General features: G+C 39.4%; 2 protein-coding genes across 2 annotated transcripts in view; one reads left to right on the forward strand and one right to left on the reverse strand.

The window, feature by feature from the left end:
* The first annotated feature begins 474 nt into the window (after window positions 1–474).
* On the forward strand, window positions 475–8,516 carry SARC_00591 (hypothetical protein). Its single transcript, XM_014305689.1, has 11 exons — window positions 475–839; window positions 1,006–1,090; window positions 1,761–1,834; window positions 2,127–2,231; window positions 3,238–3,289; window positions 3,718–3,826; window positions 4,621–4,765; window positions 5,359–5,504; window positions 5,915–6,052; window positions 6,577–6,711; window positions 7,441–8,516. The coding sequence occupies exons 1-11, from the start codon at window positions 767–769 to the stop codon at window positions 7,549–7,551; spliced, it is 1,173 nt and encodes a 390-aa protein (XP_014161164.1). The 5' UTR covers window positions 475–766; the 3' UTR covers window positions 7,552–8,516.
* Window positions 8,517–8,712: 196 nt separating this feature from the next.
* Window positions 8,713–14,454, reverse strand: part of SARC_00592 (serine/threonine protein kinase) — a gene marked incomplete at its 5' end in the record, with an annotated part of 16,763 nt that continues 11,021 nt past the window's right edge. Inside the window, 5 exons of the mRNA XM_014305690.1 lie at window positions 8,713–9,977; window positions 10,514–10,601; window positions 12,313–12,443; window positions 13,087–13,194; window positions 14,086–14,190. Of these exons, the coding sequence (XP_014161165.1) occupies window positions 9,768–9,977; window positions 10,514–10,601; window positions 12,313–12,443; window positions 13,087–13,194; window positions 14,086–14,190 (642 nt within the window). The 3' untranslated portion in view covers window positions 8,713–9,767. The remainder of the gene's footprint in view (window positions 9,978–10,513; window positions 10,602–12,312; window positions 12,444–13,086; window positions 13,195–14,085; window positions 14,191–14,454) is intronic.

Here is a 14,454-nt window from a genome sequence, read left to right on the forward strand (position 1 = left end):
CAAACATATAGTTGAGTACTGAAAACTCGTGATTTGGGAAACGGCAAAAATTTGGGTGCTATTTTTTTTTGGAGTCCAATATGAAAATTTGAACCTGGAATTTCTGAGTCGATTGCCGTGTCTAACGCCGGGATCGGATAAATATTTTCGGATCTATGATCCTTCAAATTTGGGGGTCGCGAGGTGGATTTCTATACGCGAGTGCACCATACGATGTACAGCCTCAGTAGTCAGTACAGGCCTCTCTCTACTCTAGAGAGGATATCTACAGAGTACAGACTACATACAGGTGATGGGGTCCAAACATGAAAACAAAGCCGCAAGAGCCAAAAACCCTGACGATCTGGATTTTGTAGGGTTTCTTGATGACGTATTTTACGCGGGATATTTTTGCCGCCAAATTCTTTGTTAGAGCTTTTTGTTCCTTTATAAATGCCTATTTGTCGACGCCTCAGCGTGAATGCTTTCCGACTACAAGAGGGAAGAAGCAATATCTTCCACAATGCATTTTTTTCAAGTTTTAACTTTAAACTAGCATGTCTGATATACCACATCTGTATCAGTAGTTCTTGTACTCTTGTTGTGCGTGCTATTCATACCTGACCCTTCTTCCGCACTCCGCAGTAGATTTACGCTATATTTGTATCACCAGACTTGGTGGTAAAACGAACAATACATCTGGTGACGATAAGCAAGCGCACGAATAGGTGCATCTTCACACTCACACAGGTGCATCCTATACGCATACGTAGGTGCATCTGGAAAAATGCTACGCCTGCCAAAGGGCTATGAGTTCTCGGGCGATAGTCCGTCTCTGTATAACTTTACGTTATCACCAGGTAGGTTTTTATCTCGCACTTTTGTGCCTCAGTGTACTTCTACAGCCGGCTAGAAAAAGATGTATCAATTTCGATTGTCCTACTACGTTAATTTGACGATATCAATAATAATATAACGACTACGTAAAAGAATAAAGATTATGACATTCACCTACCTCCCGTTCAGGATGGACCAGAGAAGAAATTGAGATTTTGCGGCTGGCGCTGATGAAGTTTGGTATAGGTCGATGGAAGGAGATAACCGATAGCGGGTATATAACATGATCTGATTTTCTGCATACTATAAACAGCACTCATACATCTGCGCCTATATATATATATATATATTATTATTTTTATTATATATATATATATATATATATTATTATTATTATTATTACTATTATTATTATTATTATTATATATATATATATATATATATATATATATATATATATATATTTATATATTGTATATATATATATATATATATATATATATATATATATATATGTATGTCTGTGTTTATGTGTCTCTCTCTGTATATGTATATATATATATATATATATATATATATATATAGGTGTACACACTGTGTTTCACTGGTTTTAAAATATAACAAGCCACGTGACGACGTTTGTGAAAATGTGACTCTCCAGTGAAATCTGACAGTAGAGTGTCTCATTGTACACTATTATCCACTGTACACTATCCTCGATATGCGACAGGATGCTGTGGCAGTTGCCCATAAAACAGCAACATCCAACTATTCTATTTTCGGACTATCATCGTAATTTATTGAATAGCACTCACGTGAACCTATATGATCTCATATATATCCTCGTCAGATAGTGCAGACGCACGCCCAAATATACAAACATAAAAAGGAACTCCTGGATGCCTACACAAACCTACGTTACAAATTTTTCCAACATTTCTCAGCTGTTTGGAAGGGAAGACCCCCTCGCAACTCAACAACCAAACGCAACGCTTGTTGGGTCAGCAAGCAATAGCAGGTGGGTAAATTTACTGGCGTATCAATGAGCTCTATGCAAGGATCAACTGCTGCATAAAACTGCTTAGTAGCAGTACGTATATGCTTTTATGACCAGTTCAAGACTATTGGGAATAAAAATCGCACATCACAGACCACGCATAAGCAGATAGCACCCAACGGAATGAAAATCGTATGCAAGCAACTGGCGGAATGTGCACGAGTCTAAAGACATATTTTTGTATGAGACAATATGATTTTTCTGGTTAGCTTCGTCTCAGTATAACCTACTGGCTCTTTACGCTTACTCTCAGAATTTTCGGGTCTGCATATCGATCCCGACCTGGTGCGGGCCGTGAACGAGAAGATTGTGGGCCCAGGAGTGAAACGGAAAAACAAATGCATCATCAATACTGGAGGTAGTGTTGTGGTCCAGAAGCATATTTGTATTGTATTGGTGCGTCGAAACAGTCTTCTACGGTGTATTTGATATGCGATTTCGAATCTGACTGTCCGCGGGGTATGTTCGGGGATCCTACCCGATCAGTTTTATTACACGAACCCTGAGATGGGCAGAGCTGTCCCACTGTGTGCGTTGTTTCCGTTAACATACTCGCAATAACATTCGTCATTGCGCTTGGGTAGCTTGAACCTGTAACTAGTAGATTATCTTTAGCTCAATGTATTTGCGTGATGTTGTCATTGTGTAAAGCACTTTCGTCTTTGAAGTAATCTTGGAGTATGCGTAGATATGCTGAAAAGTATTTAATGTTTAAGTTAGGTAGTCTTGTGTGGTTGCAGTCCAGTGTGTTATTACTGAATCGCAGGGCATTGAACATCAATACGCTAAACATTTGCAATGATTTAAGTGACTTATACTAGCGAAAGTTTAGTGAGAGTGGGCATCAAGTATTCGGAGATCACTAATAATATTCGTAGTCTCGCTATCATTGCATCAACCCATGTAGTTTTCGCTCTGAAACAACTTACTTCGTTTTTCAATTCGGATATGTCTCGTTGATCTTAGACTGCACTGTCCACACTCTTTCTTTGAGGGACGTATTCATGTTGTTTTTTATACTTGTTTACTACATGTCCTGAACGAGTTTATCTTGCACTTCTGTTAGATTCTCTCATGTTAGTATCTGCACTTCTGCTAGATTCTCTCATGTTAGTATCTGCACTTTATTGGCCTTAATATTTTTTTCTCTGTTGTTTCAATGATTTTAATAAATTTTTATATAACACTCAACATAAGTTTTTTCTATAATACGTTCGACAATATTTCAGAACACGCTATAATCATTTGCTAATTTCGCATGACACTGTTTGTGCATAGATAATCATTCATTAATGTATTGTTTGTCTTATTTCTAGACGCTAATAGCTCACAGTTTCTCTATATGCCTTGTGTTCGCTCCACAGATAAAGTGACGGGTGCGGAGGTTGCCGTGCGGTTAGAGGCTAACAGGCAGAAGTACGTTGAGTTATCGTTGTTCCACAATTTGTTTATACTGGGGCATAAGCCAATCGCGATAAAGCCTTGTTGTTAAAAAGTTCATGTATGCTCAGGCAAAAATCACCATTGAAAACCAAGTCGTGTAAATGCTGCTGTAAGAATAGAGAAACAAAGATGTATCAATAATACAATAAATTATGTGGAGAGCTTCGTAATGAAAGAAATCACCTGTATCATAGTTGGCATATAGCTGTACCAGCTTACAGTTTATGTGGGAAAATTCTGATCCGTACCGCACTTTCTGATTCGTTCAGGCATCCGCCCTGATTCATACTTTAGAGTGTCAGGTTACGCCTTCAATTGTCTTTGTCCGAGTGTACTGCAATGGATCATGTTGATTGTAGCCAGCGCGAAAATCAAATTTTGAATCTTCTCAACTCCCTTAGATACGGTATACCAGAAGATATCTGGCAACGCATTGAATTGCCGAACCCCACAGTAGGGCCTAAACCTGCGAGTACAAAGCCTACGAAGAAAGCAACCGCGGATGACATGGTATGCGTTTTTAGCTGTCACACTAAGAGTCCTCACGTATGCACTATCTTAGAGTCACATTGAAGTTTGAGCCTTTGACATGTGAGATCGTTGCAAGCTGTTCTACATCATCTGGAACTTGTGATATGCGTTGTGGCAAATGCTATAACACATATGTCTGACTGAAAAGTATTTATTGCGGTAGATGAGGCACCACAGCTGGTCAGTTTGTTTATCTTTATCCCTGGATGTAGTTATTGGTGCGTCGTGACTATATATAGGATGGTGGATTTGAGTATCAATGTGTAGGGGGACAAAATCCCCATGTCCTATACCGCTAGTATATCATTGTGCCCAAGTTCCTATTTCAACCACGGATCTATAGAGTTCTTTGAAATGCAAACCTTAATACGGTTAACAGAGCTCACCATGGAAGGATGGCTGGCCATGACGTTGAATGTATCAAACAGCAGATGAACGAGTAAATATGTTCGTCAAATGCATAAGTTCTATCTCTTTCATTCGGTTGCTTCTTATTATCTCTTTTTCATGGGTTCTTACTACGTTTGAGTTTCTACCACATCCCAGTACAATCCACACGCTACAATAAACAGTGGGTCTGTGCGAGTCGTATGCCCTCCACGTGAGAATAGGGGAGGGATACTGCATGTTGACTTTTTTCTTCAACCGCTTCATGGTTGTGTCTCTAAGTATGATGGGTGTAGTAGACTGTTGAGTATGTTCTATGCACGGGGTAAATAGACCACACCTGGCAATATTATGCTCATATGGTGTATATAATTTTCACCTTGCAGAAGAGAGCGAAGGATCTCAAGAGGAGGAACAAATTAGCCATACTAGCTGCATACGAAACGGATTGTGACGAGCCCTTCACATCAGAATCAGACACAGACGCAGATGCGGACAATACAGACACACTTTTGGAAGCCAACGATATCGGTAAGTCATGGGAGACATATGGCCGTCTACGGCATGCCTGTCTGTCTATATTCGCAGATGTGGTGTGTATCTAATTGGTTGTGTGGTGTCCGAATGTCCAGTGAGTATACTAAGAGCGTTCGTTTAGTTGCGAGAATAACACTGGCTTGTGAGTCCCATACTGGGTGTGTAATGATTCTGCTGTTCTGTGAGCGTATTGGAGAGCATACATGATGCAGTTAGTGGGTTGTAGAAGTTGCGGCGTGTTGCGATCATCGATGGCTGTTGGCACTGTCTGTGGGCTGGAGCTTACGTGGCCACTGAATACTTTCGGGTTTAATGTTTAGGGCTTTTCCTAACACCTTAAATGATTGCGTTCATTGTGTCAACGCACTTGGATATTCATGGTATGATAATCACGGTCCAGCCGTCGAGCAAACGTTTATACATGCTTTCACGATGTAGAGCGAGGCAGAGTGTCTGTACCTGCTCCATAACTAGTTCAAATGAACTCTACTTGTTCATCATAGAGCACAATGCACAGTATCGTGGTTTGTTCTATAAGCAGTCAGAATCTGCAGCGTTATCCCTATTAATACCCTTAATTTCGATAGACACTATAGATGCCAGGATTGAAGAGCTTAGAAAGCAACTAGCAAAGAAACACAGCAGGAGGATACAAGTGAGGGCCAAAAGATTGGAAAAGGTTAAGCAGGAAGAACAAAAGGAGATCGAACTGAAGAGAAGGGACCAGAAGGAGGTTCGTGTGCCATCATTTGATTGTAGTGAAAGATGAGTCCTCTCGGGAAATGTGTTCACCTCAATCTCCAGTTGTCATTCAAGGTGGCTCTCACAACTATCATATGTGGGTACAATCCGTTGTAACGGGTTTCTGTAAAGTAGTATGCGGTCGTATTACGTTTGGATGTCATAAAAGGTGAACTTCCCAACTTTCAAGTGTGTGGATGGCGGGCGAGGGCATCTACCATCACAAATAACTTGCTGACTATTAGTATTCGTGTTTTCTCATTCATTCGTTCACTATTTTCCGGTTGTCGCGATTATGTGTTGTCGTAGTTTAGCCACGGGTGTGTCGTAGCATCAAACCGGTCACAAATAGACATTGAAGATATATTTTCTTTTCAATTTTATGCGCTTCGAATTTGGCAGACAGAGAAAGTGATGAAACGCAAGGCTACCACTAGTTTGTTGAATAAATTAACAGATAGACCGAAGAAATCCAAAACAACCACAAAGCCGGAAAGAAAGAGCGAAAGTAAAGAGAAGGACGTAAAAAGCGCACCAAAGGTAAACTATAGTCTCTCGTACATTTGCCTGTTTTCTCTCCAGTAAATGTGTATTGCTGGTATAGCTTTTGTTTAAAGGTTTACATTTTGCTGCTCTGTTGACTTTCCAACTGGCATCGTATCTTCAATTGAACACATTGCTAGCAGTCTCAATTGGGTACACTAGTACCTACTCAATAAATCCTCAACAAGCTATGAGTGTATGTGCGCAAGACCAATTATGTACAACTTATGACTTTTGCTGTCGTAACGCTGTATCGAAAAGGATGACTTTTCAGTGGACCAACACCGGGCAACTCCAACGTCGTAGCATGTCATTTCAAGACTTTAGAAATTCAAAATATTGTCTTGGCAAGAATTTTCTGTGCTTGCATACTCAATGCGCTTAACGAATCACCGACACTTGATTATTGTCTACTGCATTTTCCATCCGTATATTGTCGTTAGAAAACACACAAAAATCTAAACGACACACATGATAATGCCGCTGAATTTGTATCAAAATCATATTTTAATCGCCATCAGGCAACAGAGGCAAAAACAAACAAGGCAGGCTATGCAGCCGCTGATATGACATATAGCAGTAGTGCAGAAATGTACACAGAAAATGATCTATTGGAATACGATGAGGCATGCATATGCCGTGGCAGCAATACTACGGTATGGTATAGTACTTTTCATTGCAGAGAGCAAAATGGATCGCGGCCTCTATTATTTCGCATGCATTGATTGGGTGAGCCTGGATGCTTTGTCTGTTTAAATTTCTCCTCTGTTAATTAGCATGCATTGTTTGGGTGAGCCTGGACGCTTTGTCTGTTTAAATTTCTCCTCTGTTAATTCGCATGCATTGTTTGGGCGAGCCTGGACGCTTTGGTTGTTGCATGCCTTTCCACTTTCAGCTTTGTACAGCCACCGGTGTTATTGCGGAATTATATGATTACTTATCAGACGGCACAAGGGACACAAGTAACTGATTCTCAAAATTATTGTGTATCAGGTATTGGACGCACAAACGCACTTGAATCCCTTCGACGTGTACTTCCCCAACACATAAGCTTCCTAATTTTATTTTCATGTGGCTGCTAGTATTTGCGAATTACTACCATGTGTGTACGCAACGTGCGCCATGTATGTATAGAATCCAATCATAAATGGGACACCAGCCTGAATGTGAAAATTCGACCAATATTTATTTCTTCAACTACTTGCATTCCCTTTTTTGAAGTGAATTATTAATGCTGAATGCGTGTTTGGTATATTGAGTGCCATATTCCAGATTGAACCTGGGCAATCCCGCAGAATGTTTGTGGATCGAAAATGTATCATTTGTACTATAATCTAATGTATACCCAGACCCTGAATACTTGTAATTGTATGTCAAAATTGCAGGACCCTAATTGGATATCGTGCGATATTTGCGAAACATGGTTCCACTGGCAGTGCATGGAAATAACGGTGGAACCGGATGAGGATTTTCCATGGCTGTGTCCGACGTGCTAATTCTATATATAATTTCTTATGTACGTAAATTATACTAATAACGTTGTTGCCCCAATGCTGAAATTTCATTCACATTCATGAAACGATCCTGTTCAGCACGACAGCTCATATTCGTCAACGAACTGATGGCCAATTTAATCTCGGTACGCCGGTTAAAGAGCAAATAGTAGTATTCGAGTGGTTATCGTCCAGCATGTATTGCAAATCGAGTAGAGTATATCCAGCTATCCAAGACAGATATAAGTAGAAAATAAGCGCACATGCTGCATGGGGAAACCGGTCAAGTGTATGTAGAAGCCAGACATACGTTTTCAAGCACTCGGCACGCATCTCAAGTCAATTGGGAAGTCATGGTAGATTTAGACTATGTAGCGTAAGTGGTCAGGTCGCCAGTGAAAGTGCTGTCATTGACAACTTCCGAGTTGGTGATGAGATGCGAGATTATAGTTAAATATACGACTTCTTCAGGAGTAGTCGATAAGTCGTCTTTTCCATCGAGACTGTTGGACAAGAGTTTTCCCAGGGATTATTTTGATTCATTAGAAACCAAAGCATTAAGATATATCGAGTAAGTGTAATGTCATACACATGACCAACTCAAACAAGCCGAGTATGTATTGGCGTGACTGTGTCCTGAGTTGAAGACTGAGATAACCCACTTTCGATCACTGGGGCTATATTTGAAAGGTCAAGACTGGTATCGGTTGTTTTAGCATCAAATATGCAATTCAATATATCTCCCAGCAATAAAGGTGCACGCACTATTGCTTGTATTGTTCATTTTCATCAGATAGACATTTAGATCCGCCAAAACATGTGCCAACCAGATTGCATACGCATTTCAGGAACAGACACTTACAGAGCATCTACAGAAATTGAAATGGTTTTCTACCCAATGCCTGGGCCCTGTGATACTTATGGCTGCGGCACAGTCCTCTATGCTGAATAAAAAACAGTGTACTCACAATCGTCGCAAGTTTCGTATATATTTTCATTGGCGAATTGACTCTTCGAGCTTATCTTCTATCTGCTGTCGCGTTGCGAATTGCTGACAAATTCGAATCAATTATGTATTGTACCTACCTACACCCCCTTCACCGCCAGTCATCTCTTATAGCCAACGTGATATCCTGAATGAGAGAAAGCTCTACTAAATACCTTGTTTAAATCTCTTTTTGTTTTAACTATATATCACTTGATACTTTTTCACTTATCCTCAGTACAATCTGACGAAGTATCCCCTTTCTGCCGACATTCCACATTGATAATGTGCATACTATTCATATTTGTATTATTATCCCTTCTGTCGACATTACACACTGATACGGTACATACTATCCGTAAATCCATCATTTTCCTTTCCGCCCACGTCTCCGATTGATATCGCACGTCTCCCTGCTATTTCGACTTGGTGCCTTCTGTGTTCTATATATTACTAGTATAAACCTTAGCACTGTATACCCTTGCCTACTACTCATCGCTAACTGTTGTACCCGATGTTAGATTGTACACTAAGACTGTAAATACAAAATGCTGTATTTCCATCTCGACAACAACATCAAACTCACATCCCTCACTCAAGATCCAAATTGTATCCTCTCGCCCTTCAATCGACTCTCATTCGAAAGATATCCCAATTCTCCTTCAGCAATCATTCGTCACACATCTGACCCCCGTCAGTGTTTCCCGGCCATGTAAACCCAAAGGTGTCCCGCGGCATATCACCAAGAGTTCTGATGGCTGGCCTAGAAATGTCGTGTCCTCTCGTATGGCTATTCTCACGCTACACACACACTTCTTGAGACTCATCTCTATCTTCGTATAAGTGTCGCCTCCTCAACGTCAGATGTTAATATTGTCTGTGTTTTTAACACCTATAACTGCAGAACATAAGCACTCTCCATCTCAGTTGGATCTTCGCTTCAAGCAAATGGATGCCTGGCTCTTCAATACAACTCATTGAGGACCCCACTCACTCGCCCTACAGATACACTTCTGTATGCTAGCAGGTGCTTAACGCTTCTTCAATATATCATTACCGGTCGCATACCCACGCCTGCATTACTACCTCTATTTGTGCTTTCCGATCCTGTCTGGCCGCAATAGCCCACCACAGCCATACATACCCATCTACTTTACTCCGTCTTTAACTTAGTAGGTGTCTGTCGGCTCCACAGCAGATCGATCAGGACCACATGCCCTCATGTCTTTAACTGCTACCTCTTCTTGGCACTTGTTTCCTCACCATCAGCTATTGAGTCATTGGTCTCTGGTGTGGTGTCTTCAGCTACAGAATCATTCTCTGCGATTGGTTTGATCCCACCCACCCCCAAAGTTGACAGTTCGTGGCCGAGGTTCATTTGCATCAAGTCTTCTTCGTAAAGTTTGAAAAAGTCCCCACGTAGCACTTCCTCGGCGGTTGGGCGCTAATAGGGTCAAATTTCATCCAGGATGAGAAGAATGAGTAAATATATAGGTTCAATTACCTAAACTATATCTATATGTGTGTGTGAGTGTATATATTTATGTATATATATATATATATATATATATACTACTTGTTCACATATACACGTATACATGTAGATACATACATACATACATACATACATAAATACAAACATACATGCATACATACATACATACATACATACAGCATACATGCATATATATATATATATATATATATATGTATGTATGTATGTATGTATATATTTGCATGCATGCATGCATGCATGCATGCACCCACCCACCACACACACATATATATATATAAATATATACATATATACATATATACATTTATTATATATATATATATATATATATATATCTATCTAGATATGTAATATATATGTATGTGTGTGTGTGTGTGTATGTATATGTATATATATGTATGTATGTATATAAATATATTCGTATGAGCTCCGGTATAGCTAAGACAGAATATTTCAAATCTTACCGTTTTCGCTGACACCCGCAGGCAACTGCGTATTAGGGATTTCGCTTCATCTGGTAAAGCTCTGTACTCCCGGTTCTCCTCATCAAACCTATCGCAGGAGAAACGACCAATAGTGAGCATGGATATGTTCATATGCACTCATTGGAGTACATCCAGTACAGTGTGGAGTAAAGTCAATATAGCGCAGGTTACATTCAGTTGAGTGTGGGTGTGGAATCAGCCGAATACATGGGGAGTACATTCACTCTGGTAATAGGGGTGAAGTATATCCACATTTATGTGGAGCAACTTCGATATATTTCGGAGTACCAACTGTAGAGTGAGAATTGGAACCTTAGTGATATTGTAACCTGCGATAGTGTGCACGAAGTTATCATATCCGAGTTAGCGATTATTGAGCATCAAGAAAATAAGGAATGTCCAAAACCGCTTATTGAATTAATCAGTCACGGCAAAAGGCCTTGACAGCATTTTGGGCTCACTAGTACTTGCAGCAGAGTGATAGTACACGTTGTAGAACGAAGTTACGTGCGCAGCCTGACGGTCACGCACAGGCAAACAAAAAATAGACGTGCGTGCAATGAAACGCAATTTTGTCCACGTGCATGGTCACATTGAAATCTGTGAAGCACTCGAGATCACTAAGTAAAGTATACATCTCGGTAGTCGCTGTTTTTTCGAATCAGTCATAGACACTGACAATTAGACACTTATGCATGAAGAATCAGTCTCGCAGCCTCACAGAAGAGGCATTCAATATAACAGGTAGTTTTGTATACGATTCCAAACTCCTGGGCCAGCCAATACCAGACCGACAATTGAAGAAAGCTGTCATCACTAAAAAATACACACCTGCCACGGCATATAGCGTTTACCAGTTCATCCTCTGATTGGGCAATGAATGGGAACTGACCGGTCATACATATGTAGCATATTATACCAGCACTCCTATGGCATCAAGGTAGAGATCAGCAAATCATGAGGCACAGTCGTTCAGTACAATGCGTACTACCTTAAAATATAGTGACACATATACATCATCAGGGTTAATGATATCGAGATAAAAAGTTATAAAAAATAAAATCTTATGTTTTGTAGATGTATTGTAAGGGCCATTTTGGGTATCATTTGTGTAAGCAACAATCCTGCTATTTAAACCAGATTAAAATGAACATATTATTTTGATCAGCAAAGGAGGGTGCTCCGAGTCATTCCGTAAGCGGCGTGTTATCTACAAGCAGACATTTGTATGCAACCATATGTTCGCAAATGTGTATATCAAGTCTACTTTAAGGATACAGAACTGTGCTTCGAAATGGATAGATATACCATTAATATGCATACGTATAAATGGCAATTTGTTGCATGCGTATAAGTTTGCAGGTATTGAAATGGACACCACATTAAAGTATCGTTGTATTTAAACACACATTGTTATATCAATTTAGAAGTTTCTGTACTTGCGTATATACGTAGCATGACACATGTACATGTACATATATGAAATAGGAATAGAAATATATATTTATAGGCATGGCAAATATGAAATAAGTGTATGTATACATCTTTGCTCGCCTGCTCACACATACATGTATACACTTGTATTTTATGTGAATTATACAAAATATCAGGTACACACATATATCTGTTTATATACAAATGCTATATATATATATATACATATATATATATATATATGTGTGTGTGTATATATGTATCCGCAAAGTACACTTTATCCTAATATACGTTCATATCATAAAAAAAATTGATAGCTCATAATTTTCGACAGTTTTACTCACCACATATCCACTGGTTTGCCGTAAGCGACGTCTGTGTTGATAATCTCCGGTGCGTTGTACTTCAGTGTACCGACTGTATCGTTCAGTCTCTCTGATGGCCGCACAAACTTAGAAAATCCGAAGTCCACGATCTGTACGTAAACGAAATGAGCATGTTAATATCCAAACCTTTTTGCTAAAGCAATCGATTCACATAGATGCCTACGCCCCTGAGAGTTTACCAAAAGTAGCAGAGTATATCATAGAACACAAATAAATGGAAGCTGAGGTTGAACAGGTGGTAGCTTGCTCTGAAGGCTGCATTTAGCTATTTCAATATGCTGACATACACTTCAACATCAACCGATAGCTAGGGCAATTGCAGGTAGGTAGTCAAGCAATGCCTAGTTCGCAGCCAGATAGTAAAAGGATCCATTCACCAACTGCAGCGCAGTAGGGGAAATGTATCTCTATATGTGCAGTACAGTAGAAAAAGTTTCAAAGGTTTGCAGCAAATGGCTAAGCAACCGACGCGCTAGTCTAGCACATGCCAAAATCACCCCAACGCCACAACGGAAACCATGCCGTAGCTCAAATCCATATGAACATATGATAGATATCTACGTACTATATATACGTATAAAATATGATTTACGACAGTGACTTGAATCACTAACGAATGTGAAGCTGTCTTATAAAAGCTGATATATAATATAATTATCTATATACAAGAATTTACCATACAGAAACGCATTCAGAATCCAGAATTGCGCACTCAGATATACGCATGCACACCTTTAAGTCAGCGTTTGCCAGATCTGAGCTTGTTACCAGAAGATTCGATGGTTTGATATCTCGGTGGACTATTCCAATTTCATGTAGATATCGAAGCCCTTCAAACATCTGCGCATGTCATGTCAGTCCATGTCAAGATTAAGAGACAAAATATTTTTATGAGCAAGCCTTGTTCCCAAATGTACTGTTCTCTAGCGTTGAACTTCGATAGGCACATGCAGATAAAGAAGCAACAAATAAATCTGCAGTGAAGATTGGTGACTGTCAAGTGACTTGAAGCAGAGGATGGCAGCGTAGTGAAAAATCGCATACAGTATAACCGAATTGAGTATGAAACCGGGTCGTGTTTGATTGTGTATATTTGGCCTGAATTTAGGACTGCAAAGCGATTGGAAATTTTGAAAACCAGAATTCACTGCGCGTCTCCAAGATTTCAAAAGAAATACATATCGTGGAAGTGCGATACAATAATTGAATTACAATCCTAGTTCCCATACATTTTTGAGATACTAGTTTACATCTTTCAATTCACGATTCATATTTATACCCTATAGCATGTGTACGATGCTGAGTAACATGGATTCGACAATTACTTGTATGTGTATCAGTACTAGTAAGGAGGTGTTGTAGATATGTGTACTTTAAAATGTAGCTACATATTTGTCCAGATGTATGATATTTCACTATCGAAGACAACTACTTGGGCAGATTGGAGAACTATACTACTCACAATATGGATATTCCAAATATAACCTTCCAATGTGTAGAACTACTTCTCAACAACAATTTTAATACTTTGAGAATATATTGTTGTAATGAAACCGCAAACTGCTTGTCAGATATCCGAACCAGCTATGACAACTGGAGTACTGTGGCAGCTGTCAAATGGTGATACCTGATGAAATATACATACATAGATCTGTCCCATAAGTGTCCCATTTTACCGAAAGCATGAATTGTGATAGATTATACAGTAAGCCTAAACAGTTCTGAACATACTTGGTGAAGAATACAAACGTAGGTACGAACAGGTAGAGGACCGTCCTTGCAGTATTTCAAGAGCTCACCGCCTTCGCATTCCTCCATAACCAGGTACATGTGGCTCTGTGAGAGGATCCGAAACAGAAAATAAATTAGGTGATACATCACAGCAAATATATATATATATATATGTATGTATAAGTAAGCATGCATGCATGTATATACATATACACACATATATATATATACATATATAGTAAGCATGCATGCATGCATGTATATCCATATATACATACATACATACATACATAAATACTTACATACATACATACATATATATGCATACATGCGTGCATACATATATGCATACATACATGTATATATATA

This window comes from Sphaeroforma arctica (genome assembly GCF_001186125.1).
Source record: "Sphaeroforma arctica JP610 unplaced genomic scaffold supercont1.20, whole genome shotgun sequence".
Lineage (NCBI taxonomy): Eukaryota > Ichthyosporea > Ichthyophonida > Sphaeroforma > Sphaeroforma arctica.